This window comes from Rhagoletis pomonella, unplaced genomic scaffold (assembly GCF_013731165.1).
Source record: "Rhagoletis pomonella isolate Grant_MI unplaced genomic scaffold, Rhpom_1.0 Rhpom_scaffold_00010, whole genome shotgun sequence".
Classification (NCBI taxonomy): domain Eukaryota; kingdom Metazoa; phylum Arthropoda; class Insecta; order Diptera; family Tephritidae; genus Rhagoletis; species Rhagoletis pomonella.
The window spans coordinates 5,984,460-5,997,663 of record NW_023458564.1 but is presented as its reverse complement, the minus strand read 5'-3'; the positions used below and the strand labels follow the sequence as shown (position 1 = coordinate 5,997,663).

The 13,204-nt window shown below is 37.6% G+C and overlaps 1 protein-coding gene across 2 annotated transcripts; it reads right to left on the bottom strand.

Annotated features, from left to right (window-relative positions):
* Positions 1 to 3,034: 3,034 nt before the first annotated feature.
* LOC118745961 (zinc finger protein on ecdysone puffs-like) lies at positions 3,035 to 12,797 on the bottom strand. 2 transcript variants are annotated; one of them, XM_036479644.1, is made up of 8 exons: positions 12,629 to 12,797; positions 12,102 to 12,396; positions 10,510 to 10,557; positions 9,272 to 9,693; positions 7,866 to 8,592; positions 4,714 to 5,037; positions 3,629 to 4,251; positions 3,035 to 3,565 (listed from the first exon to the last, which is right to left on the bottom strand). In XM_036479644.1, exons 2-8 carry the CDS (start codon positions 12,384 to 12,386, stop codon positions 3,292 to 3,294), a joined length of 2,703 nt encoding a protein of 900 aa, XP_036335537.1. In that variant the 5' UTR covers positions 12,387 to 12,396; positions 12,629 to 12,797; the 3' UTR covers positions 3,035 to 3,291. The 2 variants fall into 2 exon arrangements, with proteins under 2 accessions (XP_036335537.1, XP_036335538.1); XM_036479645.1 differs by lacking the exon at positions 12,629 to 12,797 and having other exon boundaries at positions 9,272 to 10,379; positions 12,102 to 12,134.
* Positions 12,798 to 13,204: the final 407 nt, after the last annotated feature.

Below are 13,204 nucleotides of genomic sequence, written 5' to 3'. Positions count from 1 at the left end.
TCAGAGTTCGGAGGATTATCTTCTTCTTCTTCTTTTTTGGCGCAGTAACCGCCTAAGCGATTTTGGCCGAATTCAGCAAAGCACGCCAGTCGTTTCTCCTCTGTGCCAACTGACGCCAATTGGAAATGCCAAGTGAAGCCAAGTCCTTCTCCACCTGATCTATCCATCGCAGTGGGGGCCTCCATCTTCCTCTGCTACGACCAGCGGGTTCCGAGTTGAATACTTTCAGAGTTGGAGCGTCAGTGTCCATTCGAACGACATGGCCAAGCCAGCGGAGCCGCTGTATTTTAATTTATTTTAATTCGTTGCACTATGTCCATGTCGTTGTAAAGCTCATACAGCTCATCGTTCCATCGTCTGCGGTACTCGCCGTCGCCAACGCGTAAAGGCCCGTAAATCTTTCTCTCAAACACCCCAAGAGCCGCCTCATCGGATGTTGTCATTGTCCATGCTTCTGCGCCATATACCAGCACGGGCATGATGAGTGACTTATAGAGCGTGGTGTTCGTACGTCGAGAGAGGACTTTACTCCTGAACTGCCTACTCAGTCCAAAGTAGCACTTGTTGGCAAGAGTTATTCTGCGTTGGATTTCCATGCTGACATTACTATCGGTGTTAATGCTGGTTCCCAAGTAAACGAAATTCTCTACTTTCTCGAAATTGTAACTGTCAACAGTGACGTTGGTGCCAAGGCGCGAATGTGCTGACTGTTTGTTTGATGACAGGAGAGACTTCGTCTTGTCCTCGTTTACCACCAGTCCCATTCGCTTTGCTTCCCTATCCAACTTGGAAAAGGCAGAACAGACTTCGCGGTTTTTGTTACCGATGATGTCGATGTCATCGGCATAAGCCATCAATTGCACGCTCTTGTAGTAAATTGTTCCTGAGCGATTCAGTTCTGCAGCTCTTATTATCTTCTCCAACATCAGATTAAAGAAGTCACATGAAAGGGAGTCGCCCTGTCTGAAACCCCGTTTTGTGGCGAACGGCTCGGAGAGGTATTTCCCAATTCTGACGGAGCTGGTGGTATTGCTCAACGTCATTTTACACAGCCGTATGAGTTTTTAGGGGATGCCAAATTCAGACATAGCGGCATATAGGCATATATGTAATACTTCTATATTGGCAGTAATCTAACTTCTCAATGTGTAAGCATTCCGAAATCAAAGCGAGACAGTCTAGTACCGTTTTTGTCAATGTATTGTGTACTTGAGTGCCGTTTTTGTATGTGTTGTGTACATGTTTATTTATAAACGTATGTGTTCCTTTTCTTTCGTACGTGTTTGTTGATATATCTGTACTGTAGTGTTTTCGGACGGTACTAGCTCTTGCTGCCAATATAGGAGTATTACATATATGCGTATAGGCAACTCCTTTTAGTGCTGTTAAAAGCGGCTTTAAAGTCGACAAATAGGTGGTGAGTGTCGATCCTTTTCTCGCGGGTCTTTTCCAAGGTTTGGCGTGTTGTGAATACCTGGTCTATGGTGGATTTGTCAGGTCTAAAGCCGCACTGATAAGGCCCCATCAGTTCGTTGACGGTGGGCTTCAGTCTTTCACACAATACGCTCGATAAGACCTTGTAACCTATGCTTAGAAGGCTCATCCCGCGGTAGTTGGCGCGAATGGCGGGGTCATCATCCGTCATCATCGAATGCGGGCTCGGGTTCTTCTTCTCCACAACTTTCCGTGCTGCTACCATTTAGTTTGGCGGAAAAGTGTTCCCTCCATAATTTAAGTACGCTCTGGACATCAGTTACTAGGTCGCCATTATTGTTCTTACAGGAGTGCGCCCCGGTCTTTAAACCTTCCGTAAGTCGCCTAACTCTCTGGTAAAATTTTCGGGCATTTCTCCCGTCGGCCAGTATTTCAAGCTCTTCGCACTAACGTATTTCGGCCTCTCTCTTCTTGTTGCGGCAAATACGTCTCGCTTCCCTCTTCAGATCCCTATAGCGGTCCCACATAGCGCGCGTTGCGCCCGATTGCAGCGTGGCCCTGTATGCGCATCTTTTTTCTCTGCAGCTTCCTGACACTCCTCATCGTACCAGTTGTTCTTTCGGGCTCTACTTCTTCGGCGGCGGTACTTAATGAGCGGGAAATGTGGTTCCACTGCTCGCATATGTCGGTTTGTTGAAGAGTGCTCTCTGAGAGCAGGTGTGAGAGTCGAGTAGCGAAAGCGCTGGCTGTCTGTTGTGATTGCAGCTTTTCGACGTTAAGCTTTCCTTGCATATTTGGGCGCACATTTTGGTATGCAGTTTTGTAGCACATTCAATTCTAGTCTGAAGAAGTGCAAGTTTCAAGCGGCTAAAAAATTCCGTTGATTTTTGGCAATTTTTTTGCTGGCAGTGTCCTCCATATAAAAGAAAATTGTCGACATACTTTGTATAGAAAAAACGTGAAACACCTTTAACCAAAAAAATTCTCAAAAATCAACGGAATTTTTTAGCCGCTTGAAACTTGCACTTCTTCAGACTAGAATTGAATGTGCTACAAAACTGCATACCAGAATTTTTTCTAAAGATTCTGATTAAAAAGTTTGAAATTTGGGTGAAAAATTGCAAAATTTTTATAATTTTTATACAAAGTTTAAAATCTGAATTTATATGGTGTTTGTTGTATAGCCAGCTAGGCTTTTATAAAAAAATAATAAACATTAAATAAATAAAAGACAAATAGCCAAAACTGGTCAAAATATCGCACTCCTATTATTTTGTGGACAACTGTATGTGGGTTCCAACAGAGCATACAATTGAGAAGTGGTTAGAAAGCCTTCATTCAGCATTCCGCGACCGTAGATAAGCTCGAGGCGATAGAACTGTCTCGATTGAGTGAGACATGGCCTGCTACAACTTTTTCATGGGTGCGGTGTAACTTGATTGAAGAGTCTAGTTGATTCGGGGTAACCATTTGATGTTTTCATACCTACTTCGCATATTTGTTAAATCAAACCAAAAGGAAATTTAACTTCCACCTGTTGTGTTAATAGCAAAAAATTAGCCCAGGTTCATTCGCCCTCGAATTGAATGACTTGTTTTGATACATATATTTGTTTGATGTATTTATTTTTGCACATTTTAGTTACAGTTCATGCGTACTAGATTATACGTTGTCAGCATTGATCAGTAACTGCTAAAACCTTTATATATGTATGTATGCGTATATGTTGAAACTTTCTACTCTTCTTTAGTAAGTCCATAAAACGTATGCGCTAATCCTACGTTGTTTTTTTTTTTGTAATGCTCCAATAGTTTAATTTAGTTGTGTTTCACTAGAAATGTTTTATTTAAAATTAACTTATTTTGCTGTAGCAGTTTTCTCCTTCGCTTGTCCTGGAGTTGTTGCTGTTTTAGCGCTTGTCGCCACTTTACGTTGTTGTTTAGGTTTTGCTGGTGTTGCTTGCGGTTTAGTTTCCGCTTTTACTGCCTTAACTTCCTTGGTCGTCTCAGCTGCAGCTGGTGCTGCTGTGGGTGCGGGTGCCGGTGCCGGTGCGGGAGCTGGTGTTGGTGCTGCTGTTGCAGCTGCAGGTTCCTCTTTCTTCCCGTTTACTTCCTTAGCTTTAGGTTTTTCACTACAATTATAGTAACTAGTTATAAAATACGTTTTTAAATAATATATGCGTTTTTACGCTCACCTTTCGATATCAATATTAAGTACCGATTCATCTTCTTCTTCGTCATCACGATCCTCTGGGCCAACTTCACGTAATAAATCACCCAAATCCTTATCAACATCTTCCCAGAGTTTATCTTCACCAACTTCCCCACCTTCGTCACCATTCTCATGTCCATTTTCCTCGGCGGCATCTTTGTTCTCGTCCTCGTCACCATCGGCCTTTTCTTTCTTGGTATCTTTCGCATCTTTTTCGCTCTCTTTTGCTTCCTTTGCTTTAGCTTTCTTAGCTGCTTTCTCCTCTTCTTCCTTATTACGCAAGAACGCTTTGAGATGTGAGCGTAAGAGACAATGTTTCTTAGCATACGCTTCCACCGAGTCACTTGCGACTGAATAATGATTGCAGAGCTCACAGAAGTAGGCATCTACCTTCTTTATAAATGATGCGCCGACAGGTTGACGTTCTTTGCTGTTCTCTTCACCATCCGTACCGCCTTCACCTTCATTTAAAAGGGCGTCCACATCCAGGTCATCGATTTCGTCAATTTCGCCTACCGAATCGACTGTTAGAAACTTGTTCAGATCTATTTCGCGAGTATCCTCATCACTGTTATCACTATCCGAATCACGTTTGCGTGCCTTGCGCTGAAAAGGGAAGTGAATAGTAGAAAAATGTAAACGACTAATGCAGTGAAGAATCAATCATCTTCGAGGAGATATTCAGCCTTATCATAAGCTTAATTTTCGACAGAAATCGGTCACTTTTCGCTTCCATGTAATCACTACGGGTGGTTGAAAAAAAAAATTTAGGTGAATTTGTTTTCGGTAGAAACTCATGATAAGGCTGATTGTGTTCCATTTAAAAAAAATGCCATTATAACTTAAACTTGAGCTATACACATTTTTTTTATTGACTTGTATGTATTCTTCTTCTAATCATACTTTTACCCATAAGAGTGGAGAAGGAATTAGCACAAAAAATTATCAATGATGAATATTCATATAATATAAAAAAATCCTAATTCCGTCGGTTTTCTCCCAACAACCCACTTCCCTAAAAAAAAATTGCATGCGAATTGTTGCTACATCCATAGAAGTAATACTCACTTTTAAGTGCTCCAATGAGCAACGATGAGTTTCATAGAGCATTGGACTCTTGAATGCCAAATGACAAGTGGAGCAATAGGGCATTAAGAACTTCTTCATAGTCTTATGATGCTCCGACAATTGATGTTTTGCCTTAGGTTGGCGATAGTGTAGACGACACAGATGACAGAACTTGGATTCGTATTCTTCCTTCGAGTTCTCTTCGATTTCGCGTTGTGCAGCACGCTGGCGAGCGCGCAGACGAAGCAAATGTGCCTTTTGTTGAAGTGAGATTTGACGTATTGCACTCTTATGAACGCGCGAGTACAAATGCTGTTGGTAATCCTGTAAAAGTTTAGGAGTTAATTTTAGAAATTTTATATGCAATTAAATGATGCTTTAAAATAGCTCGCGGTTATGAGAAGAACAAGTTTATAAAGTTTAGCTATTGCAATTCCTTAATGCTTTTACAAACAATAGTTATGGGAACAAAGTTACCATAGGAGAGTTCGTTCTCACGAAAGTCGGGTCTACGTAACTGGAACGACCCAGATTTATGTATGCGCTTATATCTGGCCAAGGACCGTCACTCCAGCAAAACTCTTTGTGGAATTTGTATGCTGCTACAACAACAACCATAGGAGTGTTCTCGTATTATACGGTCAAACTTATCCTGCAGCCAGTGTTGGCAGATTTCTTTTTAAACAGTAAATTTCCAGTGAAATAGCTGTATTTTCGACCAAAAAACTGTAACTTTCAAAAACGAAGTTTTTTAAAAACTAAGGTTTTGTTTTATTTTATTTAACATAAATAAAAAATAATTCAGTACATAAAATGAAATACCTTAGACCGTTTAAATTATACCTAACTAAACAAAAAACGGCTTCATAAAATGGAAGATTATAATCACATTTCGTTTTAATGAATTCAGTTTCACTATTTTTTGTAAATTGCTTTGTTTTTTTTTGGGAATTTCAAACTTAGTACCCACCTGAAGGATTTTTTTTTTAAAGAAATCTTTAGTTCTCAAAATACCAGAAAATGCTGAAATTTCTAGTTTATTTTTTGTGTTATTCAAATTGATTTGGGAAAATACTCTCTCCACATTTGCTGTGGCGACTGGAATGCAAAAGGACCATTTGTTCCACATGAGGAAACTCTTCTCCAGCTAAAACTATGAATCTGGCAACTGTATTGATTTCCTTAGCTAACAACCACCACACTTCTATATTCAAATATCATACAGACAAATTCTTTCAGTCTGCCTTCTTGAATTAAAATGTCGAAAATAATTATTATTTACGATCCCTGCTTTATGTTGTGCTAAAAGCATAAGGCCTGTCAACTTCTCTCAAACCATGTCATTTCTGGCCTTATTTGACTTCAAATGGCACTTAATTTTTTAATTTGGCACAAAGTGTCAAGATAGTATATTTGAAAAATAGTAATATTTCAGCACATTTTTGTGAAAACTTTTGCGTGTATGTACCTCTTTTTCCCAACTAAAATTTTCTTATTTCTGAAGTTTTTACAACTATTTTGTCTTATTTTGGCACTGTACTTTTATTTTAGTAGAATGGCACCTTCTTTGGCTATTTTACTTTTCTATTTGATACATTTTTATCAATATGACAGCTCATAGCTAAGAATAGTTAGAAGCCCTGAAAAGGCTACAAATTCCCCAAATTCATTATTGTCTTTAATAACTTTACTCCCCTTTATCATTGTATTCTAGCATTGGTTATAAAATTTGCAAAAAAATATTGAAAAATCCCAAATTTTTTATTAACGAACATGACTATTCCGATTGTTGGAACAACAATCGCTCGTCGAAATTTGAGATTTTCATTGGCGTTTTGAGGCAACCAATGACGTATTCTCCTACAAATTTTTGTTTCTATTATCCTTTCGAAATGGATAAGTATTGAAAACGTGTTAAAATCTGTCGTTAATGTTTTTATTTACGACATAATTCAGCGAACTACTTACGACAACCAGAATAAGGGTGAATAGTTGAAAAGTTTTGCCAGGTACAATATTTTGCAGGGGAAATTTGCAGCTTCTCCTGAAAAATAATTGCGACTTTTCTATCGATTTCCTATATTTTGCAAGTTTTTCGGCACTGAGAACGCAAAAACTGTGATAGTATGCTGCGATTTTGGACAATCTCTAATACGAGAACGCTCCTAGCATCGCACACCTAGACCTAAAGAGAGTCAACTCAAAATTCAGAGAGCGAAATATAACTGCTGGTGGATCGTACAGATTCAACGCAATAAAAAAAAAAACAGGTATAACGGTAGTTTTTTAGTTAATGTATATAATTTCATTTCATTATCATGAAGAAAAAACTATTCGCATTAATTGCATGTGAATCCTATGAATTGATTTATGCAAAAAAATCGCCATACATTTTTTTTGAGTTGATCGCACTTTAGACTAGGTGTGCGATATCATCGTATACAAGTGCGCTCAGATTTAAAAATGGGAATGCAACAATCAGCGCCATAAAAAGCATGCATAAATACAACCAAAATAGCGAAAATTTAGATACAAAACTGACATTTAATTTTAATGAGAAGCTATTTTCCGCTGGAAACAAGAAAAACAGCTGATCAAAGTCAAATGTTTGCAATTTATGAAATTAATGTAATTTATTTTGACGATTTTTACGTTTAGAATCAGGGACAAAAAATAACCGTTATCTCGAATTTACAAATTGAAAACGTTGCGCGAATTCTGAAATTTAACGAAAACGTTGTTTCATAAGTTATTAGAAGAAAAATATTTTTCGCCGATAAGAGTTAAAGCCCAAGGTTTAATTTTTACGTTGCTTGATAACAGTTATTGTCCAACATTTATTTTTTACGTTGCTTGATAACAGTTATTATCCAACGTTCATTTTTTACGTTGTCTAATAAACGTTGCAAGATAAGAATATTAATGAAACCGGAGATGCAGAAGATAAATATGATGAAAATAAAAGGAGTGGAATAACTTCTACCAGACAAAGTCAATCATTGGATAATAACTGTTATCAAGTGAATGTTATAAAAAATGCAAAGTAACTCTTGCCGAGCATTTCTCATCAATGTCCCTCACTTCTTAATTTTAACATTCCTCATAACCAATCCCTACGGACTTAACAAATACAACAAGTGCACATAACTTACCAAAAATCCGAAGCAGTTCATGTGACAGTGAATGCACTTCAAGTTGAGACGCCCAGATGTGCCTGATTTGTAATCATCACGTCGTGAACTGTGCGACTTCTTTTCCTTCTTCTCTGAATCATCTTCACTATGGTCGTCCTTCTTGCGCCTGTCCTTGCTCTCTTTACCCTTCTCCTTGTCCTTCTTGGAGGAGGACGATGTACTTTTTTTGGATTTCTCCTTCTTGCGATCGTCATCATCCTTCTCCTTCTCTTTCTTCTTACCTTCTTTCTTTACCTCTTTCTCACCACCCTCCTTCTCTTTATCAGCCTTTGCTTCACCTGCTGTCCCTTCGGTTTCACCATCACCACCTTCTTCTTCATCATCATCATCATCATCATCCTTATGATCATCAGTTTCCGCTGATGAATCCTCACCCTTTTTACTCTTCTTTGCCGACTTTATTTCCTCCTTACTCTCGTCGCCCTCGTTATCTTCATCATCGTCGTCATCACCATCATCTTCCCCAGCTTTTTCGGCATCATCACCCTTATCCGAAGACTTGGCCCGCTTGCTGCTGCTACGTTTCGAAGATTTCTTCTTAGTTTCGGAGTCACTCTTGCTATCATCCTTATCGGTGTCGTTGTCTTTCTCATTATCTTCCTCTTCATCTGATGAATCGTCCTTCTTGGTTCGAGAACGTCGTGGGCTCTTCGAATGACGCACTATCCTACGACGACGTAATGAGCTAGGTTTTGTAGCGCAAACGCAAAATTTGTATATTAATTGATGAACAAAATTAAGTGGTACTTTCTGATGCTATAAGTTTTTTTTTTGTTTTGTTTGTTACAAAATGCTTCGAGTGGAAAAGGTCAATCAGCTGCTATTGTTTTTTTGGATTTTGCATTGTTTACACAAATCCATCGAACATACGCGGCTCTCGTTTTTAAGCTGTTGCATATCATTGCCACTTTGGGTAGTCAAGACAGATTCAAAGAGCAATGTATTCAGCAGTTTACATAGGTTAGAAATGCAAAGAAACCCCGGCCAGTAATAAGCATTTCAAAATAAATGCTTTCATCTCTGATCTATAACAACGTCTGTTGTAAGAGGAGTTCCTCATAATTTATGCGTCGAAAACGTAGTTATGTATGCATATCGAATTATTTGTAGTGTCTGTTTGAAAAGTATAAACTCAGAATATAATAAGCTTACAACCAAACCCAAACCATACACGTTCACATTTCATATTATCCTGCTTAAATCGACTTCACATTTTTGCGTTTCTTTTATTTCCATTTAGTTGATACAACAAATATCAAGTCCTTTTACTCAGCCTCAAGACATTTTCATACAACACAACTCAATTAACTCAAGTCAACTCAAATGCAATTATGCAGTTTCTTCTGTTTTTTTTTTCTAATTACCTTGTTAGGCGCTGTATTTTTAATACACGCGCACGATCTTTTTGTTGAGCATACAACAGCTTTCGGCGCATAATGCGCAAATCGTTCGCTTCATTCCGGTTGTTGCGAATGATGCGCACACCGCCCCTCAGCATAGTACTGCGCATGCCACCTCGATATGACGAGATATTACCACGAGCTCTTGAAATGTAGCCGGTGCGCATGGGACGCTTTTGTATGCCCATTGGAGAACGGTGACGGCTGGTATTTGCATTGGAGTCATCTCTATCATTCCGGGAATTCGCACCACGATATGAATTGCTAGATGTATTAGCCCCACCAGTACTACGATAGTTCGATGCGGATGCTGATGAGACCATTGGTGGTGGAGGCGGCGGTGGCGTGCGATTACCACGTCCGGTTGATGAGTTGCGTCGATAGTCCTGTTGACGATGATGAGGATTTTTTTGGTTTTATGTATTCTTACAGAATTAACTATACACGGTTTTGAGCACTTATATTCTGTCAATTTAGTATTTAGATTTTTGTGTAGGTTTAACATGAGTTTCTATTTTATATTGTTTAGGAATTGGGTAAAAAGGGGAGGTATCAATGCGGCATTGGCAAATCTCCTAAAAAGCTCTTCGAGACAATAATATTAAGATATAATCGATATGGGAATCGTCGCTATCATCTTCAGATTGTACTGTTCTATTAATTTTGTAATTGTAATTGGACAGCAAAATGCATCGGAGGAATTGTTTACCTCTGCAGTTGTTCATAGCTCAATATGAATACATATACATATGTAATACTTTATTTACTCTCGATATTATCATCTTCAATTCTCGGCGTTTATCTCGAACGCAATGAAATTCATATAATCGACGTTCATAATGGCGGCGCTGCTCTTTAATCAAAATGTGCGACCAAGAGCCTTATCAGTGCCTCAGTATGCTAGGTCGAAATCGTGTCAACTCTGCCACACAGCACTTGCAGAGTTTCTCTCTGTGTACATACTCTGTTTGCTTTGGTGGCAAAGTTATAAAATGTTCTCAATCGATTGTTGCGAATGGCATATATATTTTTGGTTCACGCCTTTCGAAATTCGACCTTTCTAAATATATTTCTATTCGTGCATAAATATATATAAAATATCAATGTTAATAGGTAAGATTATACAACTAAAAGGGAATATTGTAAACTCCCTGGTCAAAGTATTTCTTATTTATACCTGCTTCAATTAACATATTACTTACATCTTGTCGGGAACGCTTCCTATCATCATTACGATCGCGAGAAGTATCCTATAAAAATATATTTTTTTTATTAAAGCATATTGAAATGGCGAACAATTGATCGCTCTATATACATATATATGTATGTACATAGAGTGAATCCAAAAATTTTCCAGCAATTTTTTAACAAAATTCACAAAAAGCCGTAACTAACATCGTCGGTGAAATGCAAAAAATTTTAACTAATATATAACTCAAAATTCACTGTTTTATTGTCAGTATGAATTTCATCGAATTGAAACTTCATAAATTTTATGCAAAAACCAATTTATAAGTGACGACTTTTTGCATTTCAGAGACGATGTTACTTAGGCGTTGTTTCATTTCAGGTGACGATGTGCTTATTAGGTTTTTTTTGCGTTAGTTTTGTATAAATATATGGCTTATTGCATAAGATGCACGTAATTCAAATTTTCAAACTTAGTACAAAATTTAGAAAGTAAACTTTTTATTGACGAGATCAAAGAAAATGAGAAAGACCATCAGAAATAAAAATTATTAAAAAGCAACCGTAATGTTGATCAACATAAAGCGTGCTCTTTTTTATATTAAATTTAATTATGTTAAAATTAATTATGTATACCAAAATTTTATTTTTTTTATTTTGAAACTTCGAATTGTGTGTTTTATTATAGTATTGAGACATATTTATATACCTATGCGTATATTGTTAAAATATTACTGCCAAAATTTTATCGATTAACTCTACATACAGTGCCGCACTAAATTAATGCCACAGGGAATTTTTCACAATATTATACGCAAAACTTTTATATAAATTTAGTTCATACTAAAACAAAATATAATTAAAAATTCTTAACTTTTTGCAAAAATTTAGTAAAATTTAAAGAATTTGCATAAAGTTCCATTTTTTTTTTTTTAACAGACCATTTAGTTTCAAGTATATCAAAGTCCAAGTTTAAATGTGGCAAAAAAACCCCAAAAATGTATGGCAATTTTTTCACGCAGTTTCTTCCATACAAAGAACGTCCGACAATATTTTAACCGACTTCACAAAGAGAAGATGGGTATCAATTTATCGGAATATTTCTGTGTTCATATGGAATAGTAGCTTATGTATGCTTTAGTATAATGCGGCATTCACTATAACCTTTAAACAAGGAATTTGATGAGACTTAATAAGAATATTGACGTGCTAGTATCGGAACTATTTCTTGCACGTTTATTTGCCAAAAGTTCTTCAACGGGTTGGCGCCAGTGAGTCATTCGCAATCGTATGCTGCGAATGCTGCATATGAGAATTGAAGTCAGTTTTTTGCCTAAAAATTACATGTTTTATAAAAAAATAACAGAAATTTTTAGTAAATTTCTTTTTGAATATAATGTCGCCCATATGCCAGAAAACCCCAATAACTCAAAGCTGATAAATTTGCACGTTCATGCTTCTGGCATGAGGGGACGACACGTAAATGCATGTGTTGTAAAAAATTCCCTGTGTCAATAATTTAGTGCGGCACTGTATGCATGTGTGTATGCAATCATAAATGTGAGGACACATAAGCAGACTTAGCATATGTATATTGGGAACTTACACGATAATTCCTCTTGTGCCCCGAATCATGACGACTTCCACCAGTAGAACTATTATTGAAGCGATCCCTGGAACGATCATAGTGGCCGCCGCTACCACTGGCACCAGAATTGTAGTTGTTATAACGAGAATTGCCACCACTACTATTGTAGCTATGGTTGTAGCCATCCCGACCACCAGACCTTCCACCAGAATTTTGCATGCGCCCATAATTATTACTGCGGTAATTACCGCCACGGCTTGAGCCAGAGCCGCGTGAAACGTATCCACCTCGTCCGCCACGCATTTTATAAGTACTAAAATTGAAATTTTGCTTTAGTTCCAACAAAATGTGTATATACCCATATTTTATTCGCATAAATACACACAAACATAGGTATGTATGTATATATAAAAGGTACAGTCTTTACAGATAAAGTGCAACCCGCTAACCCCTACTGTGGACTACGAACCGGCTTCCAAAAGCGAGAAAAATCGATGGCACGAGGCGATGCAAAGGCTTCTAGCATATTCTTGCATAATACTTACACTTTCGTTCTTATTTCGCTTTCCTTTTAGAAATTTCACTCGCGTTTTACTCTGAACACAATTAAATTAATTAACAGTTGTTCTTTATCATTATTTTACACAAATTTTCAGGAGCTAAAATCTTTCTCACAATGGCGTCTGAAAATTTTAGCGAAGTAGAAAGAATCGGAGCTGCACCTGAATTTATCGATAACTGCTAAACGGAAGAAACCGAAAGTGGTGCCATTTCGTAGCGCGCCATCTATTAGTTGAGTAGTTAAGCATTTAATGAGTTGTGAGAAATTTATGTGCTGTCTACACGTTCTTATGCTTTCTGTGAATATCTTTATTGACATTTCCCCCGCTGAATACGAACGTCAGAATTCCATCTAGCTCATGGGGCTAGCCCATGATTCAATAATACAAGGTTGTGTAATTTTTGGCAGCTAAAATTGTTCACTCCTTTATCTAGATTTGTATTTTGAAAGTAGGAGAAAGGGGAAGAATGTGATCGCCTTTTGCGAAAACGGTAGTAGAAAGGTACTACAAAAAGTACGCAAAGTATACAATTAGAAGTAAAGGTATATTATTAATTCT

Excerpts from the sequence above, each read along its gene's own strand:
- LOC118745961 (XM_036479644.1), bottom strand. The coding sequence starts at position 12,386 with ATGCGTGGCGGACGAGGTGGATACGTTTCACGCGGCTCTGGCTCAAGC. Across the intron at positions 4,252-4,713 it reads GCTCATTGGAGCACTTAAAA|CGCAAGGCACGCAAACGTGA; the intron begins GTGAGTATTACT and ends TTCCCTTTTCAG. Across the intron at positions 3,566-3,628 it reads CTTAATATTGATATCGAAAG|TGAAAAACCTAAAGCTAAGG; the intron begins GTGAGCGTAAAA and ends CTATAATTGTAG.